We start from the raw sequence: 21,844 nt of genomic DNA on the forward strand, positions 1-21,844 counted from the left end.
AATGTTCACCATGCATAACAATGCTATGTTTAACAGTACTATAAATTGATTAACGAACTTCATCTGACTAAAAAACAGATATTTTTTCCTTTTTGAAATTCATTTGAACAAAATAAAGACCTTATAAGGCCATGTTGATCATTTCATTTTTTACGCAATTAAAGCAGTTAAAATCTACACAAAAAAATAAAGCAAAAAAAGAAACTTAGTTAATGATATTGAGAAATTTCTTAATCCTTGGGTTATACAATATTTTGTAACATATTTTTGTACCATGGGTTGGTGAGATGGAGAATGTCTACAAGGGCAGATAACTGGTGTTTGAATGTGTCCCCAACTGTTGGCTTGCCTCGTGATGTACGGGATATTGTCTGTCTACCTCCAAGATCTTCCAGTCGAACTCCCAGAAGATCCTGTAAACACACACATACAGATATACCAGTCAGACAGTTACAGGCTAGGTCTGAATACCAAGTATTGCATTTTCATGTTTCATTCTGGTTTGGTAATGTATACAATATGAAGACATTACTAGAATTTTTAACTACATATTCTTCTTCCATTAGACAGGAAAGAAAATCTAAGTTGAAACTTCATATTCTTCTTCCATAAGACAGGAAAGAAAATCTAAGTTGAAATTAACAATTATTACAACAAACTATTTCAAACACATATTATGAAATATTACAATACCCTCCAGATAGAGGAAGCTAAATAGACTATTTTTACTGAAGTGTCCTAAATTAGTTGTAAGTTTCAAATTATCAAATTTTCAAGTATACACATGACTGACCTGAAACCTTGTGAGATCCTCCACAAAAGCATTGTTTGAGTTGTACATGAGTTCAAACAGCTGGTCTTGTTGTGTGTCTTTGTTCTTGTCGAGGAAGCCCTGGGCACGGTACCTCACCACGCCTGCGTAGTGTCGCACCCCAAATTCCACCTCCCATGTCCGTCTGTCCTTACCCTTGATGTAACATGAATGGTTCTCGAACGCCTCATGCTGCTTCAACAGGTAGGACTTGTCTGAACCCTACAAACAGAAAACATGTCAGAAACAGTTAAGATCAATATATCAGTGTAGATACAAAGTACATATCGAGGGGTAGATATATATGTAGGTATCCTTATATTAAATCTGCTCATTAATATCTTCCAAGCCTGTTTTCATTTCGAATTGCTCCAGGACAAAAATTGAACTTATTCTAAATATAATCTTCTGTAAAATTTCCCACGTTTTTCTTAAGTGATTTCACATATTTCCAAGCAAAAATCGCTTTCTAAAAAGTCTAAATAATGTAAAAACTTTCCCCTTGCTTTTCTGAAGTGATTTCACATATTTTCAAGCAATTCTTTTTCAATTTTTCTCTAAAAAGTCTACACGATGATCAAACTGAAATACAAGGTAAATGGCCCATTCTGTCATTTTCTTTCAAAATAATAATGCTACAATAATGTATTGGGTCTATGCATAAAGTTAGTGAGGACGAGGTTTTCCTCCTTGATTCTATATTTAGTAATGATGACCTAGATATTAATCTAAAGATCTTAATTTGTAGACTCTTCCAAGGTATGATAAACCTTATATGTTAACATTCAAAAGGAAAATCACACTCACGAGTGTGAGGGAAAAGATTTTCTTCATACAACTCCAGACAAATATACAGACATTACTATCTATATACCTCACCATATTGTGACCGGAGACATACAAAATCTAATGTTTGGCATTTACCAATAAGAGATTTTATCATTAGTTCATGTACTATCCAACATTTGCAGCACCACTGCCATAATCTTTGCTTCATTTGAGTGACAAAAATTCATTAACTATGAATAATTCATAATTGATTAAATACATGTATATTTTTGCATAAAAATTGAGACAAACAAGCTATGCTATCTAACTTACTTCATCTCAATGTTACTGTTTGTCAAAATTTACTTAATATGAAATTCATTACTTAAAGAGTTAAAAGATTTATTCTCAAAACATTGTACCACTGACACAAATGTCAGTCTCACCTTCAAATTAAGATTTAGTGATAGATATGGTAAATGCTGAATAATTGATATAAATCTATAACATACAGCTGCTGGTTCCTGAGAAGACATTTCCTCAAAGTCAAAAAGACTTTAATGCTTACAGACAGACAAGCTTAATACAAGCGACATCGTATTTCCTTGCGAAGGGAGACAACCCCTAGCTATAGATCAAGTGACCTTTTAGACAGTATCATCAATATAGAAAACTCACCTGAGGAAATCTACATTCTTCATCTAAGATCTTGAGTATACACCTGGGAGGCTGTGAAACAGACAGGTGAGATTTGTTTAACATCATACAAATTATATTTTATATATGAATGTACATGGCATATATCACCCTATGACAAAAGTACATTTCATGTATATTTAATAATAGGTTGTCCTAGTCTAAATTAAAACTATAAAACAGACAACAAAAAGGAAAGTTTTCGTACAATTTATATATATCAATCTGGATTTATGAAACAAAGCCCGAACTAGGCACTAATATACATGCTTTAATTGACCACAGGTAGAAGTGGGACCTACTTTCTCCAGGAGCTCCACACATTCCGTGTTATCCGTAAAGGTGATGTGTGAAAAAGAGATTTCCTCTTCATTATACTGTAGGCAAAAAATAAACATGAATAATAAAAATCACATTAAAATATTACACAGCTACAACTAACCAAGCATATCTAATCAGTTATTTAATCTTACTTAATGAGAAAAGCCCTTGTTATCGTCATATTCTTCAAATGATTTCTAAAACAAAACTTTCCATTCTTCATCATTATCATCATCTACTTCCGTGATGCATTAATGCATCATTCGGCCCCGGCCCGGTGATGCATTAATGCATCATCAGTGCTTAAAGGGTTAATACAAATTACATTCCTAAGGACCACTGTCAACTCTCCATATTGCATGGAGACAAAGACTTGAATTTAGATCAAATAAACTTTTTTTATTTTCATAATTTTCAAAATCTAATTGATCCAGTAGGTAGAGTTGAGCTATTTTAAGGTATTATCAAGAGGATGTATGCTATAAAAGTTATTTTCTGATGTCTAGAAATTTGGGAATTGCACAACTTAAAACTGTTAACACGTGCTATCTCCCCATAGCAATTCAAAGAAATTGGCAAGAATGTTATTGTATAACTTATCAAATACGAAGTGATGATAGGCCAGACGTTTTAACTTCATCAAGTGTGGAACTCTTTGGTAAAAATGGCTGGCAGTATCCAACAACACATATATTATAGCCAAGATTTTTTTTTTTTGTACATTTGGAGAGTTGGTTATCATCATCATTAATATGCATGATGATAACTCCAATATTATATACAAAATTTAAAATGTGTTCAATACATACCAGTTCTTGTTCCAAGGCAAATACATAATGGTTGAAGAATCTGTGGAGTTTTTCGTTTGTATAGTTGATGCAGAGCTGTTCAAAGCTGTTTGTCTGTAAATATGAACAACAGAAGCGGCATGTTTACCAAACCACACCAGTGTACAGTAAAAAAAATATACTGAAATATTATATAATTATATAATTTATCATCATGACAAATCTATTCTGATACTACACGTTGGCCAAAAAATGGCAAAATCTCCATTTTTCTATCTGACGTACTCCATCCCCCAAACATGCTGAATGTGCATCTTTGGTGAGATAATTTTATAATTTTAATAAATGATTCATGAGAACGAGAGTGAAAGGTGTCTGACATTTGTCCAATGTCAGACAAGTTGATATCTTAGATAATCATCAGTGGGCAGGACATATTATGTAAAGTATATGTCACTGACTTCTGTCTAATAGGAGAGATAAGTTGAAGTTGAAGTAATCATGAGCAGGAATCTTTTTGACAGGTGTACAAAGGTCAAACCAGCTGATATCTGTGAATATTGCAAAGTGTTTCTGACATGTTTCTTAAAGGCCAAACAAACAAATGTTTTTTGTATAAATGTATCTATAAAAAAAAACAATCAGTGTCAGTGAGTGTCTCAGACATTTTTCTTTGACTAGATCAGTTGAGCTTATACAATGTAAACACATTATACAGGTTTGAAACAGATGTCAAAAAATTTCATCAAACAATCTAACAATCTCAAGAGACAACATGGCATTGTTCTAATATCTTATGTGCAATAAAAATGTCATAAAATGATACCATTATATCTGATGCCTATCATTTCTGAATTAATCTTCACCAACATAAAGTTGTACCAGTATTTAAAGATCTATTATACTACTCTCATACAAATACCTGAAAATTTTCAAATCCAAAGATGTCAAGTACGCCGAGGAACTTGGTCTGGTGTTGGCCGGGGTTGGTACACTTGTTGATAGCATCCACCAGCCAGGCAAAGGTACGGGAGTACAGGGCCTTGGCCATGGCATGGCGGTTCTCACTTGCCTGTCAAACACAACAACCATAACATCAATCATGCTCTCCTTTTAATTTATCTTAAATGTTTTACAATTTTGTTGGGCTACTGTTTTTTAACCACTTCTTTTACTGGTCGCGCTTTCTGAAGCATTGCTCTGAAGTATTAGAAACATTCAGAAATACTAAAATAGTAATTTGCGATCTTCAATGTGTAATATACATGTTGATCACAGTGATGTATAGGAGTGGACCTGGAGGGATTGGGAACCTCTAAGGATGAATCCTCAGATTGTTCAATCCTACCCGTCATCTAATGATGCCATGTATATCAGATTGTTCAATCCTACCTGTCATCTAATGATGCCATGTATATCAGATTTCCCTTTATTGATGAAAACAAGACCTGACAAGCACTATTAATACATATCAGATGATGAAATAATTTCCTGAGCTGTTAACAGTATGAAAATATTTCAATTTCATTAAGTTTGTATAAAAATATAAAGGAATTTAGTATCAAAATCTTTTCAAAATATCAGAAAAACATGCTTTTAAGGTCATTTGAGCAGGTCAAAATTCTAAAAACCTTGCTTAGATTATCATTTTTATTGAGGCATCATAATTTAATATAATGTGATATGGGAGTTTGTGATCTTGTAACACTAAACAACACAGTAGTTGTGCGTGGATCATGTTCCTCACAGTAATTAGGGATCCTTCAAAATAAATGGCACTATCACAGTCATTATATATATGTTGTCATATAAATAAATTGCACCATCAAATATTACAAAGTACGACATGTTTACTTTGATATATATATGTCAATAACGTTTTTCAAACATCACCATCAAAGCATCAAAGTAGCTATGTGACTCTTAACATCAATTGTCCACTAAGGGCACGATCTCCCACTTGGCTACCATGCTCCTATGAGAACATTTACATCTATCATTTAAATTATCTGGTACTTAGACATAATTACACTCTATGACATGTGTGAGATTAGACACCACACCTCACATTCTGTCAACCCCATACTATATTAGATCTATATAAAGTGGACACTTGTAAGCCTGCAGTCCATCCCTAATTGAACTACGTAAGCAGACAGTCATACAAGATTTGTATTAGTGTTACTGAAACTGTAGTGTTAACTGAAACTGTAAGCCACAGACTACCAATAATACTCTGTGTACATTGTTACCTACTCAAAATCAATTTGTGGTTGTAAAACATGATTTACATGATGTAAGATATATTACAAATGAAAAAAGAGGACAAATCAAAGCATACCTAAAATCTATATGCAGTTTTGTTTTAATATACGGTATGCTGTCAAACATTTTTTGCTTCATGTGAATCATGAAGCACAAAATATAATAATATATATATACAAATATGAATAAGAATCTAGATTTTTTGTAATGTAGCTATATAGGAACTTAATTCCTGAAAAGAACAGCGTGCTAAACTTTTAAGTGATTCAGTATTACAATATAGGATAATGTTCATGTGTACAGTTTCGATAAAATCAGTCTGGGTATAGTTTACAAGCTTTTAAGGTGTTAAATAAAGGGGCATATCTCTCTTATGAAGGGAGGTAAATTAACTGCAAATAACTGATTAAGACCAAGTTGTATATAAAAATTGTACAAGGTTTCAATGAAAATGCTCATGAAGCTAGAGCTACATTTCACATTAGAGGATATGCTATATCATTGGCCAATGCAGTCAAATGTTTAGCGTATACCGAACTGGAATTCCACTTAAAACAAAATTAACAGTAACCTTGACTTCGAAAGTAACTTTGTGACAACATTACTGTAGTCTTCCATTTCCCCTTTCTCCCTAACAACAGGAAGAGGAAACAAACCTAAGAGCCTGTAAAAAATCTTCAGCAGATAACACCAATAAAAGTTCGGCCTAAAGACCATAAAACACACAACATATCTGTGAGTGATGAAATATAGGCTTCAGGTAGAAGTGTTAATTTGGTGTAGTGTTAGTATTACCGTGTAATCTGTTTAGTGTTGACCAAACTCTATCTGTACCACTCTGACCCCGTTAGGTGGGAGCTACCCCAGGCTGATAATAAACGACCCCGTTAGGTGGGAGCTACCCCAGGCTGATAATAAACAGAGGCTGCAGCTCTGACTGGTGCCTCCACTGTTCAGTGTCACGAAAACTACAATTGCCATCATTTACATTAATGTGTTAAAAAAAATTTCTGAAAGATATGTAAACTTTTGTGTTGTATCTTCATTTGAAGGATATAGATGACAATTACGAAAACCACATTTCTACAAGACAAGGAAAATTACGAATAATTGATGAAAGATAAAGAATTATTACAAGATTAATTCCCTCAGTATCCGTATGGCTGGTATCAATCAATTACTGCAAGGTTATAACATTCAACACTACCTAAATTTGAATTCATTTATTTATTGAATATTTAAATTCCTCGGTTTAGTTATAATTACATACATAAACTGTTATCTGATGTTAATTATCATGATGTTGACAGCTCAACACAAGACATTAGATCATCAGTACCAGGTTTACAGTGGAGCACAATAACCATTATCTATCCTACCAAAATACAAAATCCTATATATATTGTTAGGTATAAGTAAAATTTCTGTTATAAAGAAATGAAAAACCATCCACAGTATTTATAGAGTTTTAAAAAGTTTACAAATTAAGATCAGAGTCTATGTTGTATCAATGTATTTGTGCTTTCGCTGCAAATTCAACCTCTTCCAAAAATCTGTGGTTAACATTACCAAGATGGAAATATTCTAGAATTACAATAAACCTGTTTATAAAGACCACTAAAGGGAAAAGAGGAAGTGGCCTTTATAGACAGGTGGTCTTCATATTAATATTTATGAATAGTTAGATTGGGAACAGAAACAGGTGACCTTCATGCACATGTTTTCCTCCTAGAACCTTAATTGTGGGTGTGTATTGGTGATGGAGCCATGGACCTATACTCTATCTCAACTCTTGGAATCTGAAGGATATGTTGGCGATGGTCTCACAGACCTGTACCTACCTCCTAGAACCTGTAAGATTCCTGTTCTCACCCGGAACTTTTTGTGCATTGGTGACAGTCCAACAAACCTGTACTCACCTCCTGGAACCTGTAAGGTATACTGGTGACCGTCCCTCGGACCTGGATCTGCCTGAAGAGCAAGGCTTTGGTGAGGTCTTCAGGAACAAAACCTAACATGTCACAGATGGTGTTGAGGACATCGGCGTCCTCAGCCAACACCTCACTCCCTTCACCCTCTACTACATCTCCAAATCGCAGGTTACCAAGTAACAGAATGGAAGATAGCACCGAGAATATCCCATCGGACATTTGTTGGGGAATGTTGAGAACGTTCATGGCCAGTCGTAGCCGGTCGAACATGGTCAAATCATTGATGCCATTGAGTACATAGCAGCCACTTTGATTGAGGTAGGAATAACTTTCCACCGCTTGTATGTGGAACTGTTCCTTGAGTTCAGGTGCAGCCTGCGCTGCTGCGACAAACTGATAGAACACATGATAGTTACGTTCGTTTGGGGACTGGAATGTGATCCGGGACTGTTCCAACAAGTAGTCCTGTACTATACAACCCTTAATCTGGCACGAATCATCAAAACACACTTGCATAAATTTTCCAAATCTACTGGAGTTGTCGTTTCGCACTGTTTTGGCATTACCTGTGTAACAAAAGAGACAAAATCTATTACAGATAACAAGCATATGAAATATATTCCGCAATTGCATTAATAATTTATTTGTGCAATTCTAACAGAGACTAGAAAATGTCTGTAATACATAAATGCCCCCTCTGCCACTTGTCACACTGAAACAGTTTGGTGAGAATCGCATCAGCAGTTCCTGAGATTAGCTAGCTACATATGCATTGCGATGGGATGCAACAGGATGGACATGGTGGGTAACACTATATGCCCCCCCAATTTCATGGCAGGGGCATAAAAAGAATCAAAACAAATTGCGCCAGGGTTTGCATTGATCTATACCCTCTCACCAGTTAATGGTATATTACCTGTAATGATCTTTTCAAACAGTAAAGTGTGACCTTTGACCCTTTAACCTTGACCGATGACCAAAATATTCTAATCAAGAGAACTTGATGTTATGATATCTATTAAGGTTCAGGAGATGTCTTGTACACAAGCATATTATTTCAAAAGCAGTCAAGTATGGCCTTTAACTATCTAAACTTGACAGATGACCACCAAAATATGATCTGGTGTAGATCCTGATGTTATGATACCATCGGGTGTAGATCCTGATGTTATGATACCACAGAGTAAATGTGACCCATAACTGTACAACACAATGTTTGTTTCTTTCGAATGCTTACATTTTTTATTGTATATATACTTAGAACTCCACCACTTGAATACTACTACAATAATTATAAGGGGCCACACATACACACTGACAGACAGTACCAAATTAATGTCTACCATTCCTAATCTAGTCATCAATAAAAATCACAAAGTTGTGGTGAAGTAATGCTGTAAATTAATATAAATGTAAGATCCTGTTGGTCACAGCATCAAACTCTATAAATATATGTTAGTACTATATATCTAATTGATGAACCGGATATTCATCCTGGTAAGCGTGAGGATCAATCAACTTCTTGTTAAACAACAGCCCCTGGGTATAGATCTAGACCTACCATACATTTACAGCAAAGTTAATTGCATGAAAACGGGACAAATCAGGAATGTACATCATGTACCTAAATAGCCTGATTAAATTTAGTCAAGTTAACTGTAGGAGTGGCTATAACAATTTTTTATTAATGAACTAGAGGCCAAAGACTGGATAACACTCCAGAATATGGTCCCTTGGCACTTTACCACTGACAGGCAAAATGTTACTACCGGTAGATTGTTAAACAATTGTACAAGTTATCTACCTTGCGTATTGATAAAGTGTTTGTGTGTAAATGTAATTTCATCAAATTTTGCGTATGACATAATAAATCAAACATCTAAAGAGATTTCATTCTTAAGACAAATCACTAATAAAGATAAATCATTTGACACTTTTGTGTTAACTTGCTCAAACACAACATTGACTGGTCAGAACCAAAGGTATCTGATGTGTCCAGAACATGTATATAAATAAAATCTATACCTGTTACGTATACCCTGCCAAGCAATTCAGCTGAATTAATGGGATACTATCGAAACTTTACTCTCTCAAAAACTCCATAATAAAGAAGGATATCTATATATTTGCCAGTAAAAGAATGCATTGGTTATCACATCTGTCAATTCAGTAGAGTTCAATAAGGACAATTTAATTCATCTACAAAATGTATCTTTAATCGAAACCTAATGACAATCCAATGACAAAATAAACATTAATACTTTCAATTAGTTTATTAGTATCGTTTATACATGTACCTGGTATCTCAAGAGCAATCAGTATTGAGAGCAGTGTGTACATGTACCTGGTATCTCAAGAGCAATAACTGACAGAGCATTACTAAAACTGTGAAGTTTACAAAATACCTTGTGACACAAAAATGTCTGCAATTTGATGATCACTTTTTTTTTTACTTATAGATGTATATATTTTAAAGTACAAGGTATTGATTTAGTACCAACCCTTTTTACATCCTGTTATTTAGGAGGAAATAGGAAATAGCATGATTACACATTTATCCGGTAATGCTTATCAAAATTAAGCATTTAAGATGACTAAGGTTTGGATCTGTGCTACACACAGGATATCACAGGCCCCACCTGACTCAACATTGGTCCTATATAGAACCAACAACTTCCTTGTCCATTGTGTCAAGGTTACACTGGCCAAGTGCTGTCTAGTCAATGATGTCAATATACAAGCTGGCATACTTATTTCCAGAATAAATACACAACACAGCTAAATGTAGGCTGAATACACAACACAGTGCAATGTAGGCTGAATACACAACATAGTTCAATGTAGGCTGAACAACAACACAGTTCAATGTAGGCTAAATACACAACACAGTGCAATGTAGGCTGCATACACAACACAGTGCAATGTAGGCTGAATACACAACACAGTTCAATGTAGTCTGAATACACAACACAGTTCAATATAGGCTGAATACACAACACAGTTCAATGTAGGCTGAATACACAACACAGTTCAATATAGGCTGAATACACAACACAGTTCAATGTAAGCTGAATACACAACACAGTTCAATATAGGCTGAATACACAACACAGTTCAATGTAGGCCTATAAGTGATCAGGATCACAAACCAATACATAGTTGTTAGGAAATTATGTCCCAATACATTGTTCCATGTAAAATCATTGTCAATTTGTCCCAACAGGTGAGATTAAAACTAGAAAATGTCTGTGAGACGTAAATGCCCCTGCTGCCACTTGATACCCCAAAACCTAATCAGCTAGTGACAGGACGGACATGGGTAACACTATATGCCCCCCACCCCTCCCATTTCATGGCGGGGGCATACAAATATGGAGAAATGTATACAGTATAGGTATATATGTAGTACTTCAAAACCATTCAGAAATTAAATGTCAGATATTTGAGTCCTGAAATTGTCCAGTAGAACTCCAATTTTGTGTATCTACTATATCACTAATTAGGACTTACACAAAATTTTGGAAATGTTTTTCTGGACTTACCTGAAAAAAATTCTACAAAAACCATTGTTGCTAGCTCTAACCCTAAGCCTCTGTAATACATTAACAAGAGGCCCAATGGGCCTGTATCACTCACCTGGCTCTACAGCAACTTTGAAGTTGATTGAGGTCATTTCTACGGATACTATGCTGATTATCATAGTAAGCTAGGTTTATTCATATTAATAAATTTTCTAGTCCTTCATTCCAGCATTTTATTGGCCCAATATCTGGTCTAGGAGGCTCTTGGCTATCGCAAAATTATTGTTTACAGATTTAAGCCGATTTCACTCCTGTGATCTTAAATGTAGGTCAAGGGTCATTCATTTGAACAAACTTTGTAGCCCTTCACTCCAGCATGCTACAGGCCCAATATCAAGTCCCTGGGCCTCTTTGTTATTGAGAAGAAGTTGTTTGAAGATTACAGCCTATTTGACCAATGTGACCTTGAATGAAGGTCAAGGTCATTTATTTGAACAAACTTTGTAGCCCTTCACCCAAGCATGCTACAGGACCAATATAAAGTCGCTGGGCCTCTTGGTTATTAAAAAGAAGTCGTTTGAAGATTATAGCCTATTTGACCAATGTGACCTTGAATGAAGGTCAAGGTCATTTATTTGAACAAACTTAGTAGCCCTTCACCCCAGCATGCTACAGGCCAAATATCAAGCCCCTGGGCCTCTTGGTTATTGAGAAAAAGTCGTTTGAAGATTACAGCCTATTTGACAAATGTGACCTTGAATGAAGGTCAAGGTCATTTATTTGAACAAACTTTGTAGCCCTTCACTCCAGCATGCTACATGCCCAATATCAAGTCCCTGGACCTCTTGGTTATTGAGAAGAAGTTGTTTGAAGATTATAGCCTATTTGACCAATGTGACCTTGAATGAAGGTCAAGGTCATTTATTTGAACAAACTTTGTAGCCCTTCACCCAAGCATGCTACAGGCCCAGTATCAAGTTCCTGGGCCTCTTGGTTATTGAGAAGAAGTTGTTTAAATGAAAAAGTTGACGCCGGACGGACGACGGACGCCGCACCATGGCATAAGCTCACTTGCCCTTCGGGCAGGTGAGCTAATAACAATGACAACTGTTTATTCTCGTTAAAACTACAGTGCATTAGTATGTTTGTTACTGCAAAATTTGAATTTTCATGAACCATGGCACTACATGTATACCAGCTAGGCATCAGTAAAACAAAAATAATTTGGGAAGATTAGAACAAATGTGGTACCAATATACGTCATACAGAGGGGTGTTTATAGAAGTGGACAGGAAATGGCACCAGACCTTCTAACAAAACAGGAAATGACTACTCTATCAGCAGAGAATATACACTACATATATATCTTACACTGCCAATACACTCTCCAACACAGAACAACTATATACAATGGAAAGGTCACAAAGTTACTATCGCACAAACTGGAACTTATATAACAGTTCCTTTAATTTATTCCAATGATCCATTCGTCTATGACCACCTCCAATCTCACAGAAGATAAACATATCATAAATAAAAGGCCAATAATAGGAATTATCCGTTTCTGGTCTTTTTTAACTATACTGATTTTGTAGACAGCAGAAAGAAATTTACTGCATGAATAGGAATTTTTTTTGCTGTATCGGAGAGAACATCCAATATCCAGTTGCAAAAATGCAACATTTAATATGGTGCTCACTTATAGGTCAACAAATCATATTCAGGAAGTATTAATTGAAGACAGCATCCTTGTTCTACTACCTATATGAAATTTATAAAAAACATTATTCCTCTACTTCAAATAAAGACTCCAAAAACATATAATTATTTTATTTGGCCTAAGCAATTGGAAGGCTTGTGCGATGGGTGTGTGTTAATTCTGTTGCGTGAATGAGCTTAGGTCATCTTGGGGCTGGCAGGTTACTATAAGGGTCTGTTCTCAACAATACACACAGGATTTAGTTGGAGTTCACGATGAAGAGGGCACATTTACTGCAGCTGCAACCATAAATATGTCTTATTTTATATTATTTCTAAATCCTATTCTGCACTGAGCTATATTCCATAGACAACATCTCAGTTCTTTATTAGTTGTTACTTCTCCCATACTTAATCTCATTAAATTAAAGCGTTACTGTATAACTGAAGAGTCAAATATCTACAGACTGACAACTGGTGATGCATGCACTTTGAGAAGTGTCAAAAATCTACAAATTGACAACTGTTGATGTATGCACTTTGAAAAGAGTCAATTACCTACAGATTGACACCTAGCTGTTGATACACGTACATGCTGGTTGACAGTGAACATAATAACATTTGTCCTATATCATATCAAATCAGACACTTTCTATCTGCTGGTTGTGATTTGACATGGCGATAATGTACTTATATTATATTCATACAGTTGTCTTATGCTTCTGGTCTGGTGAAAATCTCTTCAAATCTGCATTTGTCTTGGCGTGTTGTGACCCCATCACACAATAATGATGTAATTCTGTAGTTCGTTATAATATTATGTTGACAAGGACTTATTCATGAGTAGCTATAGCAGTACTTGTACTAGGCAATATTACAGCTAATTTGCCCAATGCGCTGTCAAGGGTCGTCATTTCCTTTTTTTTGTTTCAATTCTACTATGGACTAAACTTACAGTAGGACTTCTAGTTTATTATTCCTATACTCTGGTTTACTTATCTGATGCTTACATATAAAAAATATATGATATTTTGTCAACACTTCTACAGGTTCTATGAACATGTGCACCAATGTAACAATTTTTTCAAAACATCTGTTCAGGTTTGAACCCCGGCACCTCTGGTTAACTAGCCCAATCTCTACTGACCCAGTTCTGGAGACTTTATCCCCAGCTGAACCCATATAAATGACTATACGTTTTCACCAGGGGTTGGAGGTATTCTCAGCATTCCCCTATTGTTTTACTCTAAATGTACTTTAATGACCAACAATCTGTTACATCTCTTTTTCAGAATATTAACAGCTCTAAATCATTCTATTTGTTCATCGTCGTTTGGTATCCATGAGCTTATCAGAACAACTCTGGTATTCATTATTTTTGTTTAAGATAAAATATGACTATATACAATATGCACACGTCCAAACATGGACAATCAATAAATACGTTATTTAACTGCACATTAACCAAATTTACAGTTTCTACACAAATCCATAATTGATTCCAATAACAGTATAATGGTGTATGTCCAATACCAATGATCCTAATGGTTCCTAGTACCCTAATCCCCAATAGTAGCATCAGTTTGTCTAAACTGAGGCAGTATTATGAGATTGCCATGCATTGTCGCTGATTGTTTGGCTGTGTCCCCGCTGCCCCACCAAATGCCAATGTTCTCTAAGCAGTAGTGTCCGGGGATGAGGACAACCAGTGCCTGCCCAGCATCTGCAGCCAAAACACTCTTTCTCCTAATAGTTACTACTCACATTCATCAATACTAAATGTTCCCCGGAGTCTCCCAGTTCTAAGTGCCAACCGGTTTACCGTGGATCTCGATCATCAAATAGCTAGATGGAATTCCATCTACTTCATCAAATATGAATCACCCATATTTACAGATCATTTGCAATTCATGTTCCAGCTTTTACTAGTTTTCTTGTGCACTCCATGTAAATCACCCTAAGAGGTATGCTTAAGAAGGTTAGGGACTCAATTCATATTTCTTCTTATTCTTGGTGATAATTCACATGTAACTGTACAGCAACTTATTTGGAATATGTATTTACATGTACAAATCAGCTATCAACAAGTACTGTACGAATATCTAAAGATGTCAATAATTAATGAAGAATTACAAAGATCTAAAGATGTCAATAATTAATGAAGAATTACAAAGATCTAAAGATGTCAATAATTAATGAAGAATTACAAAGATCTAAAGATGTCAATAATTAATGAAGAATTACAAAGATCTAAAGATGTCAATAATTAATGAAGAATTACAAAGATCTAAAGATGTCAATAATTAATGAAGAATTACAAAGATCTAAAGATGTCAATAATTAATGAAGAATTACAAAGATCTAAAGATGTCAATAATTAATGAAGAATTACAAAGATCTAAAGATGTCAATAATTAATGAAGAATTACAAAGATCTAAAGATGTCAATAATTAATGAAGAATTACAAAGATCTAAAGATGTCAATAATTAATGAAGAATTACAAAGATCTAAAGATGTCAATAATTAATGAAGAATTACAAAGATCTAAAGATGTCAATAATTAATGAAGAATTACAAAGATCTAAAGATGTCAATAATTAATGAAGAATTACAAAGATCTAAAGATGTCAATAATTAATGAAGAATTACAAAGATCTAAAGATGTCAATAATTAATGAAGAATTACAAAGATCTAAAGATGTCAATAATTAATGAAGAATTACAAAGATCTAAAGATGTCAATAATTAATGAAGAATTAAAAAGATATAAAGATGTCAATAATTAATGAAGAATTACAAAGATCTAAAGATGTCAATAATTAATGAAGAATTACAAAGATCTAAAGATGTCAATAATTAATGAAGAATTACAAAGATCTAAAGATGTCAATAAGTGATGAAGAAAAGTACTTAATATATGAATGATATAAATGATACTTATAACCAAAGGCGCATATCATGGGATAGACTACCCACTTCCACTTACAATAGTACAATTTATTGTGTTATAAATGACATAACTTGATCCAATCTACTACTCCAGCTTTTAATGTAATATATGTAAGACGGTAATGAAGCTCGACTTGGAAATGACATAAGATGCTAATGTCTATAACAAAAACTCCATAAAAACGTTGTGCCTTTAATTACACTCATGCAGAATGAACATAAAGCGAACATCTATAGGCCATATCCACAGTGAGGTTAGCACGGTATAAACCCTCTCTCACACACCCTGGCCACGCTTCCATCCAACAATCAATAGACTCTTTGGTTTTCTTGCATATTTCCTATAGATGGATTGACATACTGCAGTAATTCTTGTCTGGTTCAAGTAAAATCCAATATTCACAAAGTATGTATAATCACAAGGCAGATTTAAATAAATTAATCACTTATCAGTTTTTGTCTTGTTTAAAGCAGCAGGCATTGAATTCGAAATCGAAGCCTCTTTGCATTAGTGAGCGATACATAATGCCGGCTGCCATATACGTATACATTGGTATACACACTACTGAATGCTGCCTGCCTTTTATAGGAAAATATATGCCGCCACTTAATTGTACAAAGGATGCCGATTAAATCCAACATAATTGTATGTAACACCATCCTGATTGAATAAAATTTAAAAGTCCTGAATTATACATTACAGTATACTTCATTACCACAATTTCTTATAATTTCATTCCAATTTCAAAATTAACATTTCCAAAACTCGAGCTCATCTCCTTTCTAAAATATTTTATTGGAGTTTTGCATTATGCCCCCTTAACAGGCGTTGAAGTTATTATCAGTCCCTGCCTGTCCGCAGTTTTTACATTTTGATATGGAGTGAATATCAATGTATCTGACCCTAGTGGACTTAACATTAGACTGTAAAACTTAAGTCTATGGAAACAAAATTGCTTAAATATCCTGTAACAGTAATAATCTACAAAATATTAATTTTAGTTTAAAATCATAAATTTTCTTGGTTATTAAGTCCTTGATGACCATAAAAATGGGAGATAATTCCTGGAACTTCGATCTGGAACCTCATTTGGAATATTCTATTTCATTATGCAGTATGACGTCGGACATGTTCCATACTTGTTGATATATATATATATACCTAGTGGTTCTGTTGTCACCACTATAGCTCTAATTTGAGATTAAGACTTCACCCAGATTTGACCTAGATTGGAATGGCGGGTGTTGTTGATGAAGCAGAAGATGCTTACCCTGCTGGAACACATGGTCTTAGTCTCCTTCTACTGTTTCAGGAGTCTTCATTCATATCTATATTTTTGTTTATATCTTGCTTTAATTGATTTTGAGTTTGAATTATGGTTCGTTATAATTATTATGTCGGTATTCTTTGTTACTTGTGTACTATTGACTAAACAATCAGATGATGATTTAAAAAAAAAGAAATAAAAAGTACTACACTCACCAAAGGCTTCAAGGACGGTATTGGCCTCCAGAATTTGTTGTTCCACCCAAAAAGACACATGATTGGTTACACTACACAAGTACTGTAGGATAAACTTGGTACTCTCCGTCTGAAACAAGACAGAAAATATTACTTTTAATAGCATGAGTGTCTATATACCAAAGGTGTATAAGCAGATATATACTGAGGAATTTAACCAGAAAATATCAGTATATCTTTAGAGTCTGATAGACATAAAATTGGTTTGATAATTGATAATCTTATAAATGTTGGGTAGGTATTTTGTATCGACAATGTTGATTAATAGAATATACATATATCTCTACTGAGAAAGTGTGACAAGTATTCTCAACCCCAGGGGTGAGATTATTTGGTGTGTGAATCGATTGAGGCTGCACAGACGGTTGGAAAACAATCTTGCCCAGAGTGTAACATTTCTTCTTCACAGTGAAATCTTTATGAATCCGTCAAAATTGATCTGCCTGAACCTGCATATATACAGGTGTCGCTGTGTAAAATCTCTGCAGTTATTTTCAATACATTGTAGTACTCTAAGCACAGACAGTAACTTTACATATGTTTTTGTTTAACATGGGAAGAGATCTATGTATATCTATGTGTGTGTCTTTGATTTAAATCTCATCTTAAATTTAAATTAAATTTGAATTTAAATTGTAGTACTCTAAGCACAGACAGTAATCTCGATATCGACAGTGTTGACACCAGTATCTTTGGATTAGTTGGGTATAAGGAATCTTTATACAAATGTCTAAGGATTGGTTAGTTAGGAAATCACACTAAAATTGACCTTGGTAGACTTCCTACTTTAGACAATGATGATACAAGTGTCTTTGGATTTGTTTGGGATGACTATATGTATGGAAAGCTTCATGTGATAATCCAGCTATGGATTCTGGGTAATAAAACTGTCCATTTATGAAGGTTTAGCAGATAATGTCTTTTTTTTATGAGCAGAGGTTTATCAGATCGATGATCAGAGAAATAATAATGCCAACTAGCAAAGGTCATAACAACAGGACAGAAATGGTGTGGAATTATCTTCATCAGTAGGATAGGGCTATATATGACAGATCAGGCAAGGACGTCTGGGAAAAACAAAACATCACTACAGGGAAACTAACAGTGTACAAGTTCAGGACAGTTCTGGTTATCAGTAATACAATCCACTCTGATCCCTCCATGTGATTACATTAGATAGTCCCCATCGAGACCTACAGATCAATTCTATTTCTGGTCTAATCAATGACCTCATCCACCAAACAGATGGTCAGTCAACCCCTCCAATACTGGACACACAACAGATGTTCAGGCCCAGCAGACATCCCTTAGTCCAGTTTGACCACTTAATATCTCGGCTGGCTGGGGTTAACGTTTTCTGTGTTACTTTAAAGGGACAATTAATTCCTAATCTTGAATACATATTGGGCGATTTATTGATGTTCTGCTTCTTAAAGAGCAATATGTGAGTGTCATCTCACTATCACATGTCTAATCAGGCAGAAACCCAATAATGTGAATGATTCCTTTAAAGTACAACCAGTGGACACATGAATTATATATATATGATCAATATCAAATTCCCATCTGAAGGATAAACAGGAACAACAGCTTCTATTTGGTTTTGCATTTTTAACAAGAAGAAAAGTTTCTGTAGGACTATTGAATTAGATTTAGAACAATAAAGTCCACTGTGTGGTACCTTTCCTGCCCCACTCTCCCCACTGATGATACAGGACTGGTTCACTTCTGAGGTACGAAGGCTCTGAAAGGCTGCCTCACTGATAGAGAAGATATGAGGCTCCACCATGCTCATCTTCTTCCCATGGAACTCGGACACATCCTTCTGTCAACATAAATACAGGAAATATTATCGTAAATGTCATAATTAGGTCTCCTGTGGAAAATATCATATATATGTCATAATAGAACTCCTGTAGAAAATACCATATATGTCATAATAGGACTCCTGTAGAAAATATCATATATGTCATAATAGGACTCCTGTAGAAAATATCATATATGTCATAATAGGACTCCTGTAGAAAATATCATATATATGTCATAATAGGACTCCTGTAGAAAATATCATAAATGTCATAATAGGACTCCTGTAGAAAATATCATAAATGTCATAATAGGACTCCTGTAGAAAATACCATATATGTCATAATAGGACTCCTGTAGAAAATATCATATATATGTCATAATAGGACTCCTGTAGAAAATATCATAAATGTCATAATAAGACTCCTGTAGAAAATATCATAAATGTCATAATAGGACTCCTGTGAAAATATTTAACATGGTTATAATTTTTTTTTACAGAAATAGAACCTGGATATCAACAATGAAGGCAATTAAAACTAATTCTAAACAAGAGGCCCAGGGGCCTTAACGGTCATCTGACTCTAAATTAAAACCCTTATATTATTGTAGTATGCATTCTCTGTAGCAAGTATATAGTGGCACTGTTGGCCATGGTGGCCATCTTGGATATCTGACCGACCCAATAAATAATAACACTTGGTCTGGACCATCTAAGGATCATTTCTGGTAAGTTAGAGCTGAATCCCACCAGTGGAATTTGAGAAGAAGTTTGAAATAGGTGTTGTTCAGGAAAACCATGATTGCGCAATCATGTTACAAAATGGCCGCCATTGCTGCCATGCCAAAGTTTTTACAAGGCCGAAAAAATAGCAACACTTTGTTGGCACTCCTTCCTTAACATCCTCACCAATTTCAAGCTCAATGGCACCAGTGGAACTGGAGAAGAAGTTTAAAATGTGTTTTTTAAGATGGCGGATATGGCGGCCATCTTGCATTTCAGACCAATCTAAAAAATAACAACACTTGGTCGTGATCATCTCAGGAACATTTCAGGCAAGTTTCAGCCCAACAGCAATGGTGGAACTTGAGAAGAAGTTTAAAATGTGTTTTCAAAATGGCGGCTATGGGGGCAATCTTGGATTTCGGACCGACCCGAAAAATAACAACACTTGGTCGGGATCATATCAGGATCATTTCAGGCAAGTTTCAGCTCAATAGCACTGCTGGAACTTGGGAAGAAGTTTAAAATGTGTTTTTCAAGATGGCGCCTATGGCGGCCATCTTGGATTTCGGACCGACCCGAAAAATAACAACACTTGGTCGGGATCATCTCAGGATCATTTCTGGCAAGTGTCAGCCCAACAGCCCTGGTGGAACTTGAGAAGAAGTTTAAAATAAGTTTTTCAAGATGGCGGCTATGGCGGCCATCTTGGATTTCGGACGGACCCGAAAAATAACAACACTTGGTCGGGATCATATCAGGATCATTTCAGGCAAGTTTCAGCTCAATAGCACTGGTGGAACTTGAGAAGAAGTTTAAAATGTGTTTTTTCAAGATGGCGGCTATGGCGGCCATCTTGGACTTCAGACCGACCCGAAAAATAACAACACTTGGTCGGGATCATATCTGGATCATTTCAGGCCAGTTTCAGCGCAATAGCACTGGTGGAACCTGAAAAGAAGTTTAAAATGTGTTTTTCAAGATGGCGGCTATGGCGGCCATCTTGGATTTTGGACCGACCCGAAAAATAACAACACTTGGTCGGGATCATCTCAGGATCATTTCAGGCAAGTTTCAGCTCAAAAGTACTGGTGGAACTTGAGAAGAAGTTTAAAATGTGTTGTTCAAGATGGCGGCTATGGTGGCCATCTTGGATTTTGGACCGACCCGAAAAATAACAACACTTGGTCGGGATCATATCAGGATCATTTCAGGCAAGTTTCATCTCAATAGCACTGGTGGAACTTGAGAAGAAGTTTACAATGTGTTTTTCAAGATGGCGGCTATGGCGGCCATCTTGGATTTCGGACTGACCCGAAAAATAACAACACTTGGTCGGGATTATATCAGGATCATTTCAGGCAAGTTTCAGCTCAATAGCACTGGTGGAACTTGAGAAGAAGTTTAAAATGTGTTTTTCAAGATGGCGGCTATGGCGGCCATCTTGGATTTCGGACCGACCCGAAAAATAACAACACTTGGTCGGGATCATCTCAGGATCATTTCAGACAAGTTTCAGCTCAATAGCACTGGTGGAACTTGAGAAGAAGTTTAAAATGTGTTTTCAAAATGGCGGCTATGGCGGCCATCTTGGATTTTGGACTGACCCGAAAAATAACAACAGTTGGTCGGGATCATCTCAGGATCATTTCTGGCAAGTTTCAGCCCAACAGCACTGGTGGAACTTGAGAAGAAGTTTAAAATGTGTTTTCAAAATGGCGGCTATGGCGGCCATCTTGGATTTCGGACTCACCCGAAAAATAACAACACTTGGTCAGGACCATCTCAGGATCATTTCAGGCAAGTTTCAGCTTAATCCCACTGGTGGAACTTGAGAAGAAGATTGAAATGTGAAAAGTTTACGGACGGCGCACGGCGCACGGCGGACGGCGGACGGCGGACGACGACGGACGAAGCATGATGGCTATAGGTCATCCTGACCCTTCGGGTCAGATGACCTAAAAACTAAGATAATTTTATTTTCACTAACCGACAACTAATCAGTGAGGTTTCATCAATACACAAAATTACTTCATCAAGAC

General features: G+C 35.5%; 1 protein-coding gene across 5 annotated transcripts in view; it reads right to left on the minus strand.

Annotated features, from left to right (window-relative positions):
- The window catches only part of LOC117323408 (myosin-I heavy chain-like), a 101,294-nt gene that overhangs the window by 56,190 nt on the left and 23,260 nt on the right, over window positions 1-21,844 (minus strand). For all 5 annotated transcript variants that reach the window (XM_033878611.1, XM_033878610.1, XM_033878613.1 and 2 more), the window contains exons 4-12: window positions 18,954-19,097; window positions 17,234-17,342; window positions 7,569-8,146; window positions 4,307-4,456; window positions 3,406-3,498; window positions 2,578-2,652; window positions 2,258-2,308; window positions 794-1,033; window positions 274-413 (exon numbers count right to left, since the gene is read on the minus strand). In XM_033878611.1, the coding sequence (XP_033734502.1) occupies window positions 274-413; window positions 794-1,033; window positions 2,258-2,308; window positions 2,578-2,652; window positions 3,406-3,498; window positions 4,307-4,456; window positions 7,569-8,146; window positions 17,234-17,342; window positions 18,954-19,097 (1,580 nt within the window). The remainder of the gene's footprint in view (window positions 1-273; window positions 414-793; window positions 1,034-2,257; window positions 2,309-2,577; window positions 2,653-3,405; window positions 3,499-4,306; window positions 4,457-7,568; window positions 8,147-17,233; window positions 17,343-18,953; window positions 19,098-21,844) is intronic.

This window comes from Pecten maximus, chromosome 3 (assembly GCF_902652985.1).
Source record: "Pecten maximus chromosome 3, xPecMax1.1, whole genome shotgun sequence".
Classification (NCBI taxonomy): domain Eukaryota; kingdom Metazoa; phylum Mollusca; class Bivalvia; order Pectinida; family Pectinidae; genus Pecten; species Pecten maximus.